The 18,516-nt window shown below is 40.4% G+C and overlaps 1 protein-coding gene across 3 annotated transcripts in view; it reads left to right on the top strand.

Moving 5' to 3' along the window:
* LOC121421044 overlaps positions 1–16,171 on the top strand; it is a 68,444-nt gene extending 52,273 nt beyond the window's left edge. For all 3 annotated transcript variants that reach the window (XM_041615641.1, XM_041615640.1, XM_041615639.1), the window contains 7 exons: positions 33–342; positions 1,100–1,171; positions 1,791–1,951; positions 5,581–5,704; positions 12,225–12,315; positions 12,631–14,211; positions 14,848–16,171. In XM_041615641.1, the coding sequence (XP_041471575.1) occupies positions 33–342; positions 1,100–1,171; positions 1,791–1,951; positions 5,581–5,704; positions 12,225–12,315; positions 12,631–14,211; positions 14,848–15,009 (2,501 nt within the window). In that variant the 3' untranslated portion in view covers positions 15,010–16,171. The remainder of the gene's footprint in view (positions 1–32; positions 343–1,099; positions 1,172–1,790; positions 1,952–5,580; positions 5,705–12,224; positions 12,316–12,630; positions 14,212–14,847) is intronic.
* Positions 16,172–18,516: the final 2,345 nt, after the last annotated feature.

The raw sequence follows: 18,516 nt of genomic DNA on the forward strand, positions 1-18,516 counted from the left end.
CTTCATTTGTGCTTATTGCAATATTGTTGCAGATGATAAATACAACTGGAGCCATACTGCAGTGGAGACGCGGCGTCCCGTCGAGGCGGCTACCTCCTACCACTCTGCTCCGCCCCGGGAGCGCCACGCCCCAGCCACGCCCTCAGACCCAATCCAACTCATCTCCACCACGGCTGCCCATGGGCATCCCGTCCGTGCTAGCAGCGCTCGTAGGACACCTACCAGGCTTGCTGGGAGCAGGAGGGTGTCGTCGCCCTCTAAGACGATTGTATCCCCGGCCGACGGGGTAGTAGAGGCCACTGGAGACTTCAAGAAACTAGGCTCAGAGTTTGTAAAGAGGGGGTAAGTGCGAATTCTAGGGGGTGGTTTCACCAATCTTAATATTAATTTTGAAAAAAAAGCTATTGATGTATACGCCTGATCACTTTCAAGGTCTGTTGTGTCTTCGACTGATGTGGTAGCAGAGGCTACTGGAGACTGGAAGGAACTAGGCTCAGTTTAGTAAAGAGGGGTAAATGTGAATTCTAGGGGGGGGTTCAAAAATCTTTGTATTACTTTTGATAATCAATATTGGTACAAATGCCAAATCACCATCTTAGACTATCGTATCCCTGGCTGAGGGGGTAGCTGAGGCTATCAGAGTACAAGAATCCAGGCTTGGTTTTTGTAAAGAGAGGTAAGTGTGAATTCTAGGAGCATTTTCACTCATTTTGATATCAATTTTAATAAATAATATTGATATTCACGCCACATCATGTTGTGTTTAGTATGATATTGCTAGCTGATGGGATAGTAGAAGCAACCAGAGTCTTCAAGGATCTAGGTTAAGATTTTTTTCAAGAGAAGCAAGTGTGAATTCTAATGGATGGGAGGGGGGGGGTCGCCATCAAATATTGATTTGTTTTTATTGCTTTTGAAAATCACTCACAATGCTAAATCCATGTGAGCTAGATGTAGCGATTCATGACCGTTTTTGTTAGGTCATTGACATGATTTTAATGCCGTGAAATCTATTTAGCTTAAAAAATTAAGAGCCTCTAGCAGTCAGACCAGTAATCACTGGTTTCAATTCTCATTTTCTTGTATCTCTTATTGTAGGAGTATCATCCGAAGCATTATCTCTGCGCTCCAACGGTTGCGCAACATCTACTACCTACTCGGTTAAGGAGACGTAAGTTACTACTGTAAAATATTTAATGATAATTATTCTTGCTTATATAGCACTAGCTTGTCAAGCACTCTAGAATAATGCATTATAAATACCCCACCTTTAGCAGAGTAGCTGGCATTTCATGGAATGAATTCCTGCCAGATCCCCATCTACCTCACCTGGATTGAGTGCGGCAGAATGCCAATAAATTTCTTACTGAAAGAAATATGCCATGGCTGGCATTATTTTGATAACATGTGATTTAGGAAGAATATCTGTACATTTGGATGGAATTAGAATAATATCACATTTTTGTGTTTGTCATTGGAAAAAGTCTGTACATTCCTACATGTACATGCAGATTGCATTGGAATACATGTAAGACTATATTTTTGTTTATCATAGAAGTAAGTCCATACATGTGGATTCCTACATGTAGATCGAATGGGAATAAGAACATATTTTTGTTTCTTATAAAAATAAGTCCATTGATTGATTGTTACAATGTTATTGATTGTTAGAATAAGATCACGTTTTTTCTCACACAAATAAGTCCATAATTTTAAACTCATGTGTGTAGATATGATTGGAATGAGATCATGTAGAATTGAATGGAATGAGATTATTTTGTGTTTCTCAGGAATAAATCCATGGAGGCATCAAGACAGCCCCCACCAACGTTAGTACGTCATGGTGGCAACGTCCCTTCTGTAGCACCCGACAGACCGCCCTCTAGAGGCGGTCAGAGGCCAAGCAATGCCATGACGCCAGCAGGCTACCAAGAACTTCTCACACGCAAAGGTAAGCTAGTTTATTAGTAGTCCTCTCAGAATGAAGCATTATGGGATTTTGTAAACTGACGGGTAGGGGGGGTCACTCCTAGACTGAAATTTTGCCTGTGGGATTCCTGCGACAGAGCTGCCAAGTAGTACAGATTTTCAGTATTTAGTACTGAAAAACGAGAAGAATACTGATAGTTTCATGTAAAATACTGATTTCTTAAGTTTCAGCTTTGCATGTGGTCCTATGGTATTCTTTGAAAATACTGATTTCCTCACCGAAATACTGACTCTCAGCTTTAAAAATATTTCTGTGAGGAAATCAGTATTTTCAGAAAAATACTGTAATGTTCTTTTTCTGGTTGGCAGCTCTGCTGTGAAAATTATTTTTGAGTAGCTCTTCGCTCATTGATTTTAGTCATCAACATAGGGTAATCAGTTTTCTTAACTCTTTACATCTGTGTACACCTTAGGTTTAGAAATACATGTAAATGGAAGGGTGCATGTGGTGAACTAAAGATCAGGGGGGTGTTTCACAAAGATTTAAGTATGACTTAGAGTCGCACTTAAATGTCGACGCGTACATGATATAGCAACGCGCAATCTTATTGATCAATACGCAGTAGTGCGCGTCCTCTTGGCATGATCTGACCAATGCTGTCATGCCTTTTATACAGTGAGCAACTAGGCATTTAAGTGCGACTCTAAGTCATACTTAAATCTGTGTGAAACACCCCCCAGATTGGGCTTCTTGGTTGAAAGTAGAAATCTTGCATATAACTAAAACATAACGGCCCAAATTCACAAAGGTGGTTTTAAAATCATTGGTTGAACCCATGGTTTATGTAGATTTCATGTATAAATTATGCTTATTTACCGCGTACATTTAAAAATTCCTATGCTGATGCGCGCTTTTGTCCCAGTGCGCCAAATTGACGCCTGTTGTCATGGTTAGGTACGCTTTTTCAATCACGAGTCCACTATTTGAAGAGTTGACTCATTAATTCAAAACATTGGGCTCATGAATAAATTAGCGTATTCAAACATGGCAACGGGCATCAATTTGGCGCACTGTGACAAAAGCGCACATTAGCATTGGATATGTTTTAATATACATGGTAAATTAGTGTAATTTACATGTATACTGTAAATCTGCATAAACCATGGCTTCAGCTGATGGTTTTAAAAAAAATCACCTTTGTGAATGGCTTTTTCTTTATTTCTTGGTGATTTGATATCTACTACACAGGCATATATTCTATAAAATAAACAGAACCACATACACATTGCTTTAAACCACTGCCAAAGCACAAGATTATTTGATGCGACTCGCAGCTGCTAATAATCGACAAGCTTGAGATATGCGGCACAGGGAAAAATGTTGCCCCCAAATTGTCAATTTAAATAGTTCTGGAAAATCTCCTCATGCCAATCCTTGTTGCTATTTTATGCAATAAGTTGTGTAAATTTGCACCCAGAAAAAAATTGCCTGATGCGACTCCACTTCTCTGACGCATTATTTGAGAAACTTAACTTTTATGTGCATGTACAACACAGGGAGTGGTGATTTTGCAAGCTCATAACAATATGTTTTTGTTCCATTAAGCATGGCATAACAAAACAGTAGAAATTTTCCTAATAGTCTTGTGAGGTTTGACTGCCCTCTGTGAAATAATAAGATACTATAAAGTGCGTATTGAGACCTAACATCGTGAAAAGATATGCAATGGTTTGAAGTGTCAATATTGAAAGCAACATAATGACAAGATAGCAATTCTATTCAGGTACATAAGGTGTTAAGCTGATGCTGTCCCATAGTGCTGTTGAGAAGGAGGGGCCCGTTGACCTCCAAAATTTTCAAAGAATGGATATTCTGCTTTAAAATCATTGTATACATAAACATCTTTCCTTGTCACTGTTGCAATGCTCTCATCCAAAATCAGGAAAATGTTCCTAATCTGTTGCATTTTCCTGCTCTTTTTTAATAAAAAAAGTTAATTTTCCTTTTTGATTGATGATTTTCGGCTTAACCCTAAATAGACTGGGCTATTTCGACGCCTAAGAAGACTAGCGGGGCTGAACCCGGGGTTCACAATTTTGGTCTCAAAAGTTGTGCGAGACTTGAAAGTAAAAAGTCAGCGAGCGACGCGGTCAAAAAAATTGGCGCGGCGGATTTATCGCAAAAAATGTCGAGGGGGGGCTGAATCAGCCCCCTCCCCAGTCTTTTTAGGGTTAAATGTACTTGAAAAATTATTGATTTTGCTTAGCTGCTTCCTTGCAAAATTTGAGAGAGTGTGTTCACTACAAACAATGGCAGCCCCCTTTATTTTGTTTTTAGTTTCTTTGGCTTGTGATATCACTTTCTAAAATGTCTATTAAGATTAATTTTAGATGGTTTTGTACAGTGTATTTAGTAGAATAAATGCCATTTTAAATTTTCCTAGAACTAACTTCATTTAGCCCTTGCAGTAAGCCTATGGGAGTGTATGGCACTTTTGTTTTCAATCGCTTTCTGGTAATTAAGAAATTTCTAGGGCAGCAAGAATGAGGTGATGACCAGTCATGTGATCCAAGGTGTTTTTTTTTTTTGCCTTGGGGCTGCTTGCATTCAATGGCCCTTATTCCCGGGGGGGGGGGGGGGGGGGGGGGCCACTTCCATCCACGAGTGGATACCATGCGCGACCATGGGGTCTCGAAAAGCACCCTAAACACGTAATTTCCATATTCTGAAAATGCACCCCTTAACAAGTATTGGCGTGTGAAACCCTACCCTTAACAAGTATTGGAAACAAAACGATACTCTTGGCAAATATTCCCTGAAATGAACCCCTAAACAAGTACAGGAATGTTTTATTGTTACGGGTCCTTCGGTCGTCGGCTTTACCTTATTTGGTTTAGTACGACCCCAACTTCTACACCTCGCGCAAATCGGACTCTAAACACGTAGTGTTGGGGCAAAAAGGACATCCTTTATAAAACATTTTTATTTTGTTTTGTCATCCCCGCAAATTTGACCCTAAACACGTAATTTTCCTAGCGAAATAGATACCCTTTTTTCATTATTTTTGTGTTTTTGACACCCTTATCACGTTACGTACGTAACGTGCCCTATCGTGAAAAAGACATCCTTTTTACGTGTTTTTTTTGGTCGCGCATGGTATCCACTCGTCAATGTAAGTGGCCCCCCCGGGCCCTTATTCTGAATGCAGGTTTAATTCTCTGGTCTAAAATTGTGTTTGAATTATGGATAGCTAGTTGTGACACTTATCTCTAACAGTAGAGGTGCAATTTGTCAGGCACATGTGGTGCCCAATTTTAATCATTACTATCTGGAAATAACAAAATAGTTTCCTTCACCATTAAAACATGAGGAAAGAGTCAAGTAAAGATATTCCGGCATTGAAAATGCAACTTGTAATTTTGGCACTCCATAATTTTAACACCGAGTTAGGCGATGGTCTAAGTTAAACCTGACTTCAGAATATAGGCCACTGTATAGTTTAGTTCTTCTCTTAGATACGTGTAGATCTGTAAATTCTCCTGAAACGACTTAATCCTGTTTAAACATAATCATTTCAATGCATCATTCTGTGAACAAACTCCTTTCCTACCCCTACCTCACCATGCTACCCCATCCTGCCCCCACCTTAGGAGCTAAGTCAGAGGTCAGAGCTACCCAGGGGATTCCGCTCCAACTGTCTGTCGTCATGGGAACCACACACTCCACCCCTAGTCCGAACAGTGACGGGGCTGACCCCACTGGGGCCCAGCAAGGGTCAGTCTATAAAATGGCATGCTCCCCAACAGCTAATGTCAATGTGTATAGCACCGATCCCGTTGTGTGTTTGTATTGATGTACTAAATGTTAATACATGTCCCACACATAGATATTGATGTCAGTGACCACCCATGCAATCCCCAAGTGTGTTTAATATTGATTAATGTACCCCATGTGCACACTCACTTTTATATATGTCCCACTCATAAACATTGGTGTGGCCATCAATCTAATTGGATAATGTAATCAGTAACTAGGTCCATTTGTACATTTCCAGTAGCATGTTTATTCATTACCAACAAAATAAGATAGAACTTCAGGTTCTTCATGAGGTTTTCAGGAAATAATCATGAGGATTTGAATGTTCATTTCCATGTTTGACTTGCTGGCAGATAGTGTTTTAAAGCCAAAGGAAATTCACGTAGGGAAATTTTACATAAGGAATTTATTTATCAAAAAGAAAATTGTTTTTAAGGAAATTATAGATGAGGAAATTGCAAATTAAATCTCTATGAGACTTCAAAATAAAGCAACTTTCTGTCAGTAACTCAAACATGTAACCTACTACCATTCATGAATACATAAGGTCACATTTTTCCTCCATCACTTCTAATTGTCACACCTAATACACTATCCCATAGTCTGCATTATCCATATTAATTTTTGCACATTTATTTTCATGTTCTTCTGTATGTAGCAGTAGCAATCGATATGTAAGTATGAATGCCATAGTCGGTTTTGACACGTGTTTGAGATTTTGTTTTCAAATTGTTGTTTATATTTTGGGCAGATTAGAGGAAGTCGAGTCGGGGCATTGTTTTGATTTTGTATTTTATTGTTATAGTTGTGTTATTTCCACTCTTATGGATATGAATTTATGTGTTACTGAGTTCTGCTATCAATCTATTTCTATATGAGCATGAGCAGTTGAAAATCATTGGATGTACACTGGAATTGTCCTTTTGAAATCATTGGAAATGAGCATGATTATTAATAATAACAAACATGCTTGTTTTCACATTCAAAGACTATTACGACGAAGGGTTCAGTCACATTTTGTATTTTGCAACGGGTCAAATAGTAGTCACATTTAGTGCACAGCAGACAACGTAATTGAGGCCTTCTCACTTGTAGATTAATATAATATACAAGTCGTGTCACCTTGTCTATGCAGAAGTTTCTTTATTGAGTTGAATATCACAAATTACAACATGTAGTACACTGTATATGCCAGGCCAGGGGCCGTTTCATAAAGCTGTTCGTAAGTTAAGAGCGACTTTAAGAACGACTGGTGAACCTTTCTAATGCGCTACAATCACGAATGAACATTTGATGGTCAATATCATTTACCACAAGAAAGGTTCACCAGTTCTTAAAGTCGCTCACAACTTACAACTCCAAGCAGCTTTAAGAAACACCCACCAGCTTATGAAACCTTTCTTTAAAAATAATTATCAGTGATTTGCGTACCTATCTATTTAAAAAAAAAAAAAAGGCCATTTGTGAATAAACTTTTCTTACAGCTAATAATGAAATGTGGTTAATGCAATCAATTGTAAAAAAAAATTATTCTACATTTGACTTGTAAAAAAAAGGAAGAAACTAGATGTTCTATGACACAGCCCAGTTTTGTATTACTGGACCTTGCATATTTATTTTCATTCCAGGATATACATGTATGTTCATTCTATGTACATATAAGTATATGTATTCATGTGTGGTCATTATGCAGGGAAATGTTGCTATATATATCTGAATGAAATTCATTCTAGCACACTCAGCTGTACAAACTGTAATACATGTGCACCTACACAGTCATTATAACTGTTTAACACATCATTGCTTTTCATGCTCAAATGTTATCACTATTGCGTGATTCAAGCACAAATCGTTTTGAAAACCTATTAACTTAAAATACACCCCAAAATTTGTTATACTATTTAATACATGACATTATTATCACTCACCAAATGCCCCTTTCATTGCTTTTATGCACAAGTATTATCTTTAATGAAGTGATTCATGATTGAGTAGAAGAAATAATCAGTTGTCTCACAATGTATCAAATGTACATATAGTTGGGGAGTGATGTTTCGTCTGCAAGCTGCTAGACTTTGTCAGGCAATGAGCAAAGACGCTGCTGCGCACGGGTTATATAGCGTCGGGGAGGGTGCCCGCGTGCCAAACTGCACGCTATTGTCTGGCTCCACTCGGGTGTGAGCTGCGCTGTGATTGGCTGAAGCCATCGGACAATCAGTGTTCACGCCGTTGCTTGGCGCCCGCTAGTGCGTGCACCACACAAGCGTTGTGATTTGCCGATGCCGCCGGCCAATCAGTGTCCGCGCTGGTGTCAGACACCAGCTGGTGCGGGCGCCGCGTGCTTTAAACGGTGGTTGCTGTATGGGGTTGGATGGTAGGTAACCATTCATCAGGGATCTCAATGCCATTCCAAACGGATCTGAATCGCTTCCTTAACTCTTTGTCTGCCGTGCATGGAATCCCCTATTGCCAGAAATTCTGTGGACCCAAGAAATAGGTGCTTTGGATTTGCTTTTTACATGGCTGTAACTTTTTTATGCTTTTCCTACAGAAAAATGTTATCAGTAAAGTTGTAGAGTATGAAATAGGCTATTGATGTATATTCCATAGACATTTACTCATGTTTAGAAGATATATCTCTGATCAATGGAAACCTATATGTTTCAATTGGCAAACTATAGTACATGCTATTCATTCCCAGATTTTTACCAAATATGAGAACAGGCTACTTATAACCCCTTTGTCAAAGAATAATAGTGCAGGCCCAATACTCTAAGCCTATGCTATTTGTTTTCAATAGCAAGGCAGGAAGTGCAGCTTAGCTTTTGTGATTGAAAGCATTGTTTAAATCTATATAATCGGATAGTTGTGAGATTTGTGCCGATTGGCGTACTTGGCAAAGCAGCAAGTGTGCCAATCGGCAAACTTGGCGGGCAAAGAGTTAATGTGCCGCATATACCAATGCTTATCACTAGTGATGCAACTGACCTCATCCCAGTTAGGTGGATGATCGGAGTCCCAAGTATGCTTTGCCACAGTAGAGCTATCGGTGCGCCTTAGCTGAACATCATGGCGATGTTCTTTCACGCGTTTCCCAACAGGTCTACTAGTCTCACCAATGTAGACCTTGTCCCAGGTTGAGTATGGGATCTTATAAACAACCCCATCGCGTCTGTCGGGGATCAGGCGGTCGATCAGACAGACCGACTGGCTGTGGATGATGTCGGACTAGAATATAATTTGGATGCCATGCTTCTCCAAGCGCCGGCGGGGAAGATGCACGATACCATCAACAACCAGGATTACTATAGGGGAATAAAATTGCGCAGGCTGTTCAGACGGAACTCTCTTCTTTTTAGCGATGCGGTTAACAAAAGAACACGGGTAATCATTACTAGAAGAGCCTAGGTGACGTGTTGCTTCCCCGTAGCTGTGTAGTGGGGCTTAGTGATGATGCCCGAAGCTCTGTCATAAAGACACTTCACTATATAACCCATGCACAGCAGCGTCTTTGCCTGACGAAGTCTAGCAGCTTGCAGACGAAACGTCGCTCTCCAACTACGTTTGATAGATCGTGACACAACTGGTAACTTCTTCTACTCAATCCTTCACCACGATGAACCTCTTCCACATCATTGAAGTGATTCATGCACAAATTGTTTTGAAAAGCCTAATAACTTTGATATACAAGTTTGAGTGTGATCAGAAAAATGAATAGTGTTGGGTCTTCATCTGAAAAGATTTTTGTTTGCAGAGAGAACATGCAGCCTTTACACTAGATGTTGTTATATGTGCACAAAGTGAAGTCTCTATCAGATGCTGTGTACTGTGTTGACCAATCCTTAAACTTTTTTAGATTTCGGCACAATTTTTTTTCCTGTTGAAGAAATTAAATTGATTTTCCGGAATTAAATTGTGGCTGTGTACATGTTGTTTTAAGGCCACCACGCACCTCACGACCTGACTGGTCTGCGACTGGCTTGCGACTGAGTGAGGGGAAATGAATCGCAAGGTATTCATAAGCCTCGACACCGCACACCTTGCGATCCGATCTGCGACTCGCGAATGCGCTATTTGCTTTTTGCCATAGCAACTGAGAATATGCGCTTACTACTGCGTATGTGCGTTGTTGTCTGATTGGCTGGAAGTTGCATGAGCTTGCGATCCAGTCATAAGGATTCGAAATGTCAAATCCTTCTGATTTTCCTTGCGACTTATCTCTGACCGATCTGCGACGCTCAAGCTGACAAGAGCTGTGACGTCACATCTCCCCTCACTCAGTCGCAAGCCAGTCGCTAGCCAGTCGCTGACCAGTCGGGTCGTAAGGTGCGCGGTGGCCTTTAGAAAGATGAGTTATTGTGAGAATTTGGTCAAAACTCGGCTCTTTTGCTCTGTTGTGAAAGCTTTTCCTTTGGAGAGGTTTGCATATGATACATGCATGCATGTAAAGGAATATGAAAAAAAAATTTCTAATTTCAGTCAGACTGTTTTGTTGATTTTCAGTTATTCTTTAAAAATGTCTTATGCTTTGAATAACAAAATGCACCATTAATGTAATAACAGTGTAATAAAGTTTATGCGTAGGTGCTATTTTCAGAAGTTTTTTTAGCTGAAATCTAAGATTTTGCTCATATAATAATTCTGTCCAAGCAACTTTGAAAGTTATCATCACAAATCATAAGGCTGATACCAAGTTAGTTTATGCATGAAGATAATAAAAAACAAGGCAAATTTTCCTGCTCAGTTTGTTCTTTGAGTTGTGTTATTGTGGTTTTTCTTTGATTTGTTTCTATATTTGAAAGGGGCAAAATGGTGGTTAAAAAAAATGTAATGCATTGGAACATTGTTTATCATGCATTCATTCGTCGCATGAACTAGTATCACCCCCCGCACACTTAAAGAGAAATGCCAGTAGTTGCAGTTAACACTGATTTCATGAGAAAGTCTGTAAACCAGGCTTAATTGTCAGAATATCATCGAGGATCTAGATCTGGTACAGTTACATAAACTAAACTTTGTGAAATCTTGAAATCTACGAAGAAAAACGTTCACACTGAAGATCATCAACACAGATAGGCACACGTGGGACAGTGTATAATTATTGCTGGAATAAAGACCCGATGGAAGTGGCCGAATCCGCGCTTATGTTGCTTATTTCTCAGCAATTACACAATTTCTTCCAGAATCCTTTGGCACATATTTTTTGTCTCACCTGCATAGCAGAGTGAGACTATAGGTGCCGCTTTTCCGACGGCGGCGGCGTCAACATCAAATCTTAACCTGAGGTTAAGTTTTTGAAATGACATCATAACTTAGAAAGTATATGGACCTAGTTCATGAAACTTGGCCATAAGGTTATTCAAGTATTACTGAACATCCTATTAGAGTTTCATGTCACATGACCAAGGTCAAAGGTCATTTAGGGTCAATGAACTTAGACCATGTTGGAGGAATCAACATCGAAATCTTAACCTGAGGTTAAGTTTTTGAAATGTCATCATAACTTAGAAAATATATAGACCTAGTTCATGAAACTTGGACATAAGGTTGATCAAGTATCACTGAACATCCTGCATGAGTTTCACGTCACATGACCAAGGTCAAAGGTCATTTAGGGTCAATGAACTTTGGCCGAATTGGGGATATCTGTTGAATTCCCATCATAACTTTGAAAGTTTATGGATCTGATTCATGAAACTTGGACATAATAGTAACCTAGCATCACTGAACATTTTTGTGCAAGTTTCAGGTCTCATGATTAAGGTCAAAGGTCATTTAGGGTCAATGAACTTTGGCCGAATCGAGGGTATCTGTTGAATTACCATCATAACTTTGAAAGTTTATTGGTCTAGTTCATTAAACTTGGACATTAGAGTAATCAAGTATCACTGAACATCCTGTGCACGTTTCAGGTCACATGACCAAGGTCAAAGGTCAGTGAACTTTGGCCATGTTGGGGTTTTTTGTTGAATAACCATCATATCTCTGTAAGTTTATTGGTCTAGTTCATAAAAAGTGGACATAAGAGTAACCATGTATCACTGAACATCTTGTGCGAGTTAGAGTAGTTTTCAAAGTCAGCACTGTTGCTATATTGAACCGCGTGATGCAGGTGAGACGGCCAGAGGCATTCCACTTGTTTATTCATACAAACAGACACTTGGGTGGTCATTATATTAGATTCTGTAAAAAGTAATTTTGAGATCGTTACCAAAACTGGAATTTATCTTTAAATGAAATATTTGTGGCCCCTAACATGAAGCTTTGCAATTGATAGTGGGACTGATTTCTAAAATTGATTGCATTGTCTATTGTGTATGATCAATTGCAAAAATCAGCTTTACAATCGATTACTGAACTTTATGTTACAGGGCTCTGTAGATGTCACCTTTCCATGCCTAACAAAGATGTACATGTATTGAACTATGTAGGCAAGAGTTGATCATTCGTTTCATGTTATTTTTATCTTGATGAACAGCCAAGCGCAAATCATCGCCAACCCCGGTTCATCTATCACCCCAGTCAAGAAAGCTGAACCCTTCTTCATGGCTAGTGAAGTACTAACACAGGTAGGTGGACAATGATGGATGGATGGATGGATGAATGGATGAAGATGGATGGATGGATTAGATAGATGGATGGACGGACGGACGGATGGACGTAGATCTTCCATCCATTTTACTGGGCATGCCCTGAATTAAAAAAAAAAATCTTTTGAGCAATTGGCATTTATCAGATGTTCTTGTACGGTGACAATGATTATACAGTTAAGAGTCATTTTATTTCCAATATTGAAAGTTTCCCCAATGTAATACAGCAGTTACAAGGAATTTAATGTTGAAAAATTCTTATTTGTTCATTTTGATTTCCTAATATTTTCTTAGCCCCAACTGAAAGGACATATCAAGGATTCCCTAGAAAACGCCCCTAGTGAGAGTGCATTCATGTCTCCTAGCTCCCAGAACTGGCCCAAGACTTCCCCTCAGGCTAAGAACCATAACTGCACCACGGAAGCCACGCCTATCTCAGACCCTGCCCTCTACGCCAAGCAGAACATCACTCCTAGCTCTCACCACTTTAAGAAAGCCCAGGACTTCTACGGTGGACGAAGCTCGCCTTCTCCTTCACAGCCAGAGCGCCATCCGAGTCCCGTCAGCATGGGTTCGGCCGCGAGACTCCAGGCAAAATACGGAAGGAAGAGCGCATCTGCAGTCCATTCTGGGGAAACTCAGAGGAGCTACCGAGGATCCTTGAAACCGGCAAGCCGTAGTGTGGATCCTAACAACAACAATAGCAACACAGGGATGAGCACTAGCACGGATGATGCAGGTAGCAACGGTATCCAGTCGACCTCTGAAGACATCGGTGATGATGGTAAGGCACTCCTACCTGATCAAACCAGCTCTGATTCTAGATCAGAAAGGATTGATGGGGATTATTACTACTCTGAAGGAATTCCTTCAAATGCCATTGAAGCAGATGGGGTGCAACGCAACAAAGGCCTCACCATGAACTCGTCAGTTGAAACAAAACTTGATATTGCCTCTAGGGATATCAATGCTAACGGACAGAAAGTGACGGCAGGGCAGGAGAGGGACTACGCCAAGGGAACCATCAGCACACATGCTCGGCGATTAGACAAGAAGGCCGAGCTCAAACACTTGGAAAAATCTTTAGAGAAGGATATTGGTTTCACCAACTCTCCTGATGATGTTCCGTCTGAGGGTGACCTACGAGTTGCTAGTAATGCATCAACACATCTCAACAAACAGTCTTATAAGGTTACTCTGTCACAAAGTGCCACTGCCCCTGGTCACACTCACCCAACACAGGGATATTCACAAATCACCCCTCGTTCTAGAATGGACTCTACCAGTCCCTTGCAGAGATCACCAAGACTGCTGGACCGCTCCACTATCCAGAGGGGTGTGGATGGTTCACTGCATGTGAGGAAACCTACTCCAAGAGAAAGGGTCAAGAGTGGTTTAGCCACAGCACAAGATTTACAAGACCTTGGCAATGGTGACGTCTCTGAGCTTGATGTCCTGATATCCATGGATGACAATCCTTACAGGGTTACGCTTGAACAAACTCCAGATACCCTCATCAAAGAAACCAGCCCACAACCCTCTGCTAGAGTCACCAAACCAGTGACCTCTGGGATTTACGCCCCTCACTCTCCTCGCGGTCGGGTTACAGATCCTAAACGTCCGCTCTCCTCGAAGCGTCAGGATGGGAGCAGCCCTCGTCAGCCTGATGCCCATTCTGACAACCGAGGTGATCCTCATGCCCTTCAGTACTTCTCTGTGTCCAAGTTGTCTCTTCAGAACCGTGCCTTCGAGAAGAGTCCTCAGCCAACACCAAGATCAGCCAGTAGTAACCCCCATGATGGTGCAGTTGTGTCAGATCATCCACATGGGACCAGACCAGGTGCTCATAGACCGAAGACACAGAACAGTAACAAGGTAAGAATTCATGTGGGGATGATCTTGCATATGCGGACAGGAAAGAGAATTAGATTATAACTGGGTTAGAAGAACTTGATAGAGCTGTTTGTAAGATGCATGTATGCAGAACTTTATACACAAGTGATATCCAGTCTTTGTGCTAAAATAAGTTACCCCTAATCTTCCTGTTCTTAGTGTTAGAGGTGCTTTTTATACTACATCAAAATTTTAGAAATATTTAATTTTCCATGCAGATGATAATGTTTCTGAATTTTCTCCAGAGTACATTTTGTGATATTGTGTGAGTCTGAAGTAAACATAAAACCTACAATCAGCTTTTTTACTTCCTAATTTATGATACTGTGAATGCCCTCAAGTATATTGCAGGGGCCGCGGAAGGGGGGCTTCGGCCCCCCCCCCCACTTTTTTTCCAAAACCGTGTACAAAAACGTAAAAATGACCATATGATTGTGATTTTTTGCCTGGTCAACCCACCCCACCGTTCCGTGGCCCCTGTTTTGCACCCCCCCTCTCTTTGTACCTCTCCACCTTGTCTCCCCCTTTCTCTCTTTCTTTCAACTTTGCCAAGAGTGTCACTGTTGAAAGGACATGCTGCAGTATGACTGTTATTGCTGTTGCTTGATCTCCTTTTAGACTACAGCAACGGGTGGACGAGGAGGAAAGGGAAAGAGATCCCCCCGTCCACAGCCTCAGAAGGGACAGGATTCACCCCATGTGGTTGTCACTCAAGGAGGCTTCATGGGACACCGGACACAGCCAGGACATCTCAAAGTACACTATTCCAAGAAGAAATGAGATCCAGTGGGATTGGGAACAGCCAGGGCATTTCAAAGGAGAATATTTCAGGAAGGAATGAGATTCAGTAGCAGTGTGGCTTTCAAGGAGGTGTCATGGGACATCGGACTCAGTCAGGGCATCTCAAAGGACAGTAGTCCAGAAAGAAGTGGTATCTGATAGCATTTATGGATTCAAGAAGGTGTCATGGGGCATCGGACTCAGTGAGGGCATCTGAAAGGACAGTATTCCAGGTGGATGTTTCATAAAGTTGTTTGTAAAGTTATGAATGACTTTACGCACGACTGGAACATGTTCTTAGGTCATAGCTCAATTACATAAGGAGATCACATAGTTCAACAAAGGATCACCAGTCGTGCATAAAGTCATTCGTATCTTACGAACAGCTTTATGAAACACCCACCTGGAAGGAATGTGATAACAGTAACAGTGTGGCATTCTTGGAGGTTAAGTTTTCATGGGACACCAGACCCAGCCAGGCAAAGGACAGTATTCCCAGAAGAAATGAGACAGACAGAGGGGCACAGCAACATAAAGAGAAACAAGGGGGTGGCAGTGATCTACTTGGCTTCATAGGACACCTAGTTAAGTGCCTAGCAAGTACATATGAATATTCAAACAGCCTATGATGTAGTTTGTGCCCTCATTTCATATAAGTGGTACTTTTGAAGGACCTTTGAGAGACAAAACATTGTCAAGGTCTTACAGCAGTCTCCAAGATCACTGAAATTTTTCAAAGAATTCTGAAAGACTGATTGATACTTCTTGTCTTACTGGGCATAGACTAGTCCTATAGAGATCTTTCAGTCATCTTTCAGAGATCTTTTATGCAACAAGTGATCTTTCATAATTCTTTCCATGGACTTTTCCTGGTCTTTCAGTGATCTTTTAATGAACTCTCATGAGTCTTTCAGCGATCTCCGCAAGTCTTGAGAGACTGTCAAAAGATCTTGGAAAGACTAATAAGAACTTTGAGAGTTCATCAGGATAGACTGCTGAAAGACCTTCAAAAGACCATTTTCCCAAAAGACCGCTGAAAGACTGTTTTGAACAGTTTTGAAAGGTTTTGGAGATCATGGAGACCACAAAGACCACTGAAAGATAAATCGGGGGGCGTTTCATGAAACGACTTGTCAGACATTTTATCCGACAAGTCCCATTTTATCCGACAGTTACCATAGGGACAGTGCCTCTCAGCCAATCAAAATCATGGAAAGATGGCAGATCTGACAACTTGTCAGAATCGTATAAGACCTCATAGATCTCTGAAAGTTCATTAGAAGACCTTTGAAAGATCAAGCAAGTTTCATGGTCTTACAGCGGTCTTTCAGATCTCTTGCTCTCTATGTAATTGGGGTTTTAAAGAATAGCAAAGGAAAATTAAAAAGTATAAATGAGGAGAAATCTTTAAAAGCTACATGTATTATCAGAATCCTCTTTTCCCAGTATGCCATTGAATGAAATATGGCTGAGTGTTAAATTTGGCTGTGTGATTTTTTTGTCTGCATCAAATCAGAAACAAGAAAGAATTTGAACCTTCTCATCTCCTTGTTCTTGTTTTGGGTAGAAATGTTTGAGTTTCATGAAAGTGGTTGCTGTGAAAAGTGATCAAAGTTTTCAACATTCCAGAAATTGACAGATAAATCACTATGCTCAATCCCTGGTAGTAGAGTCTCTCCCCCCCCCCCTCCCACGCACATTTCAATGTCTACCATATTATGTGAATGCATCTATGCAAGCATGATTCCAGGAAGTGCCAGACTGGCGTCAAAGGGGAAGTTCACCTGACGAAAAGTTTGTTGGAAAAATTGCAGAAATATAATTTAAAATATTGGTGAAGGTTTGAGGAAAATCCATTAAAGGTTAAGAAAGTTTGAATTGAATTTGGGGTTTTGGATTTGTGGCATCATAAACAAGCAGCTGCCCCATCTGTTATGCAACGTAAAATGCATGAATTTCAATTTTTTAATGGTTTGTAATGACTTAGTTTTGTTTTCTTTTTTTAGAACGGGTGTGAAATGATTTGTCTGTTGATATAATGAAGGTTTAGTAAAACCATTTTCAATTAATAAACAGACGCGTACTATACCAAGACGATGATGCATGCATGGGTATACATGATATTTAGTAAATACTTTGAATGCACAAATAGTTTCATATGTTGGTTTTCGACAGCTTTCCATAGTTATGATTAATTGGATCACTTGTAACCCTCAGTAAGCCAGGGACCTGATATACAAATAGCGAATAGGCATGAGTGCGATAGTGCGAGATTTCGCATAAGGTGAAAGAAAGATGCTCTATTCAACGAGGTGTTTGCGGAGTTGAATAGTGTTCCTTTCTTTCACCAAATTCAAAATCTCGCACCATTGCACGAATATGAATTTCTTTTTTTTTACGAATATGAATATTCGCTGTTTGTGTTGTACAACGCCTCGGAATCTAGTGAAAAATATGAAAGAAAAAAAATCCCTGCAGTATTCTATGAAAAGGGAGCAAAAATAATGGAAGCGAAAAGCAAAATCCCACAAGAGCACATACAATGTAATAATAATAATAATATGTCCATTTATATAGCGCAGTTACTATGTGCATATACTCAACTGCGCTTTGATACTTGGTATCATATTATTACCCCGGCTGTAGCTGAGCTGCCATATTAATAGGCGCTAAAGCGTTCAAGGAAAAATCCTACCGGGTACCCATTCACCTCACCTGGGTCGAGTGCAGCACAATGTGGATAAATTTCTTGCTGAAGGAAATTACGCCATGGCTGGGATTTGAACCCACGACCCTCTGTTTCAAAGTCCGGAGACTAATCCACTGGGCCACAACGCTCCATGTAACCTTGTGCAGCATTGCACATTTAGCCAGCAGGCTTATATGCGTATTGCACCTTCATTTTTACTGAGCGCACTTAATTAAATTGTATTGTGACATTGCCTCCTAAAGCTGTGCAACGGTACATTTTGGATGGTACGTCGTGTGTGCAACGGTACGAATGTTTTACATTCAGCCTCCCATTTTCTCACGTACAACAAGATATTTAGGCATTGTACAATATTGCCTCTCCCAAGACATTGCCTTCTCTAGGGATGGTTTCACTGACATGTAGTTTATTTTTAGTAGTAATTGTGATATGGGTTTTAGAATTATAAGCATTTAGATAGCGCCCTCTATCTAGAAATAACCCATTCCCTGGCACTCTATTAGAAGTACTACGGCTTTGGCTTCCACTCCCAGCACTGCATTCAAGGAACTAACCCTACCAGGGGGCTGTTTCATAAAGCTGTTCGTGAATTGAGAGTCACTTTAACAACGACTGGTGATCCTTTCTTGTAAATGATATTTATTACCCAGTATTTAAAATGTTCATTTGTGATTATTTCGTGCATAAGAAAGGTTTACCAGTCATTCTTATTTCTCGCTTTATAAAAAACCCACCAGGTGCCCGTTTACCTCACCCGGCTTTAGTGCAGCACAATTTCGATAAATTTCTTGAAGTAA

The sequence above is a fragment of the Lytechinus variegatus genome, chromosome 9 (assembly GCF_018143015.1).
Source record: "Lytechinus variegatus isolate NC3 chromosome 9, Lvar_3.0, whole genome shotgun sequence".
Classification (NCBI taxonomy): Eukaryota; Metazoa; Echinodermata; class Echinoidea; order Temnopleuroida; family Toxopneustidae; genus Lytechinus; species Lytechinus variegatus.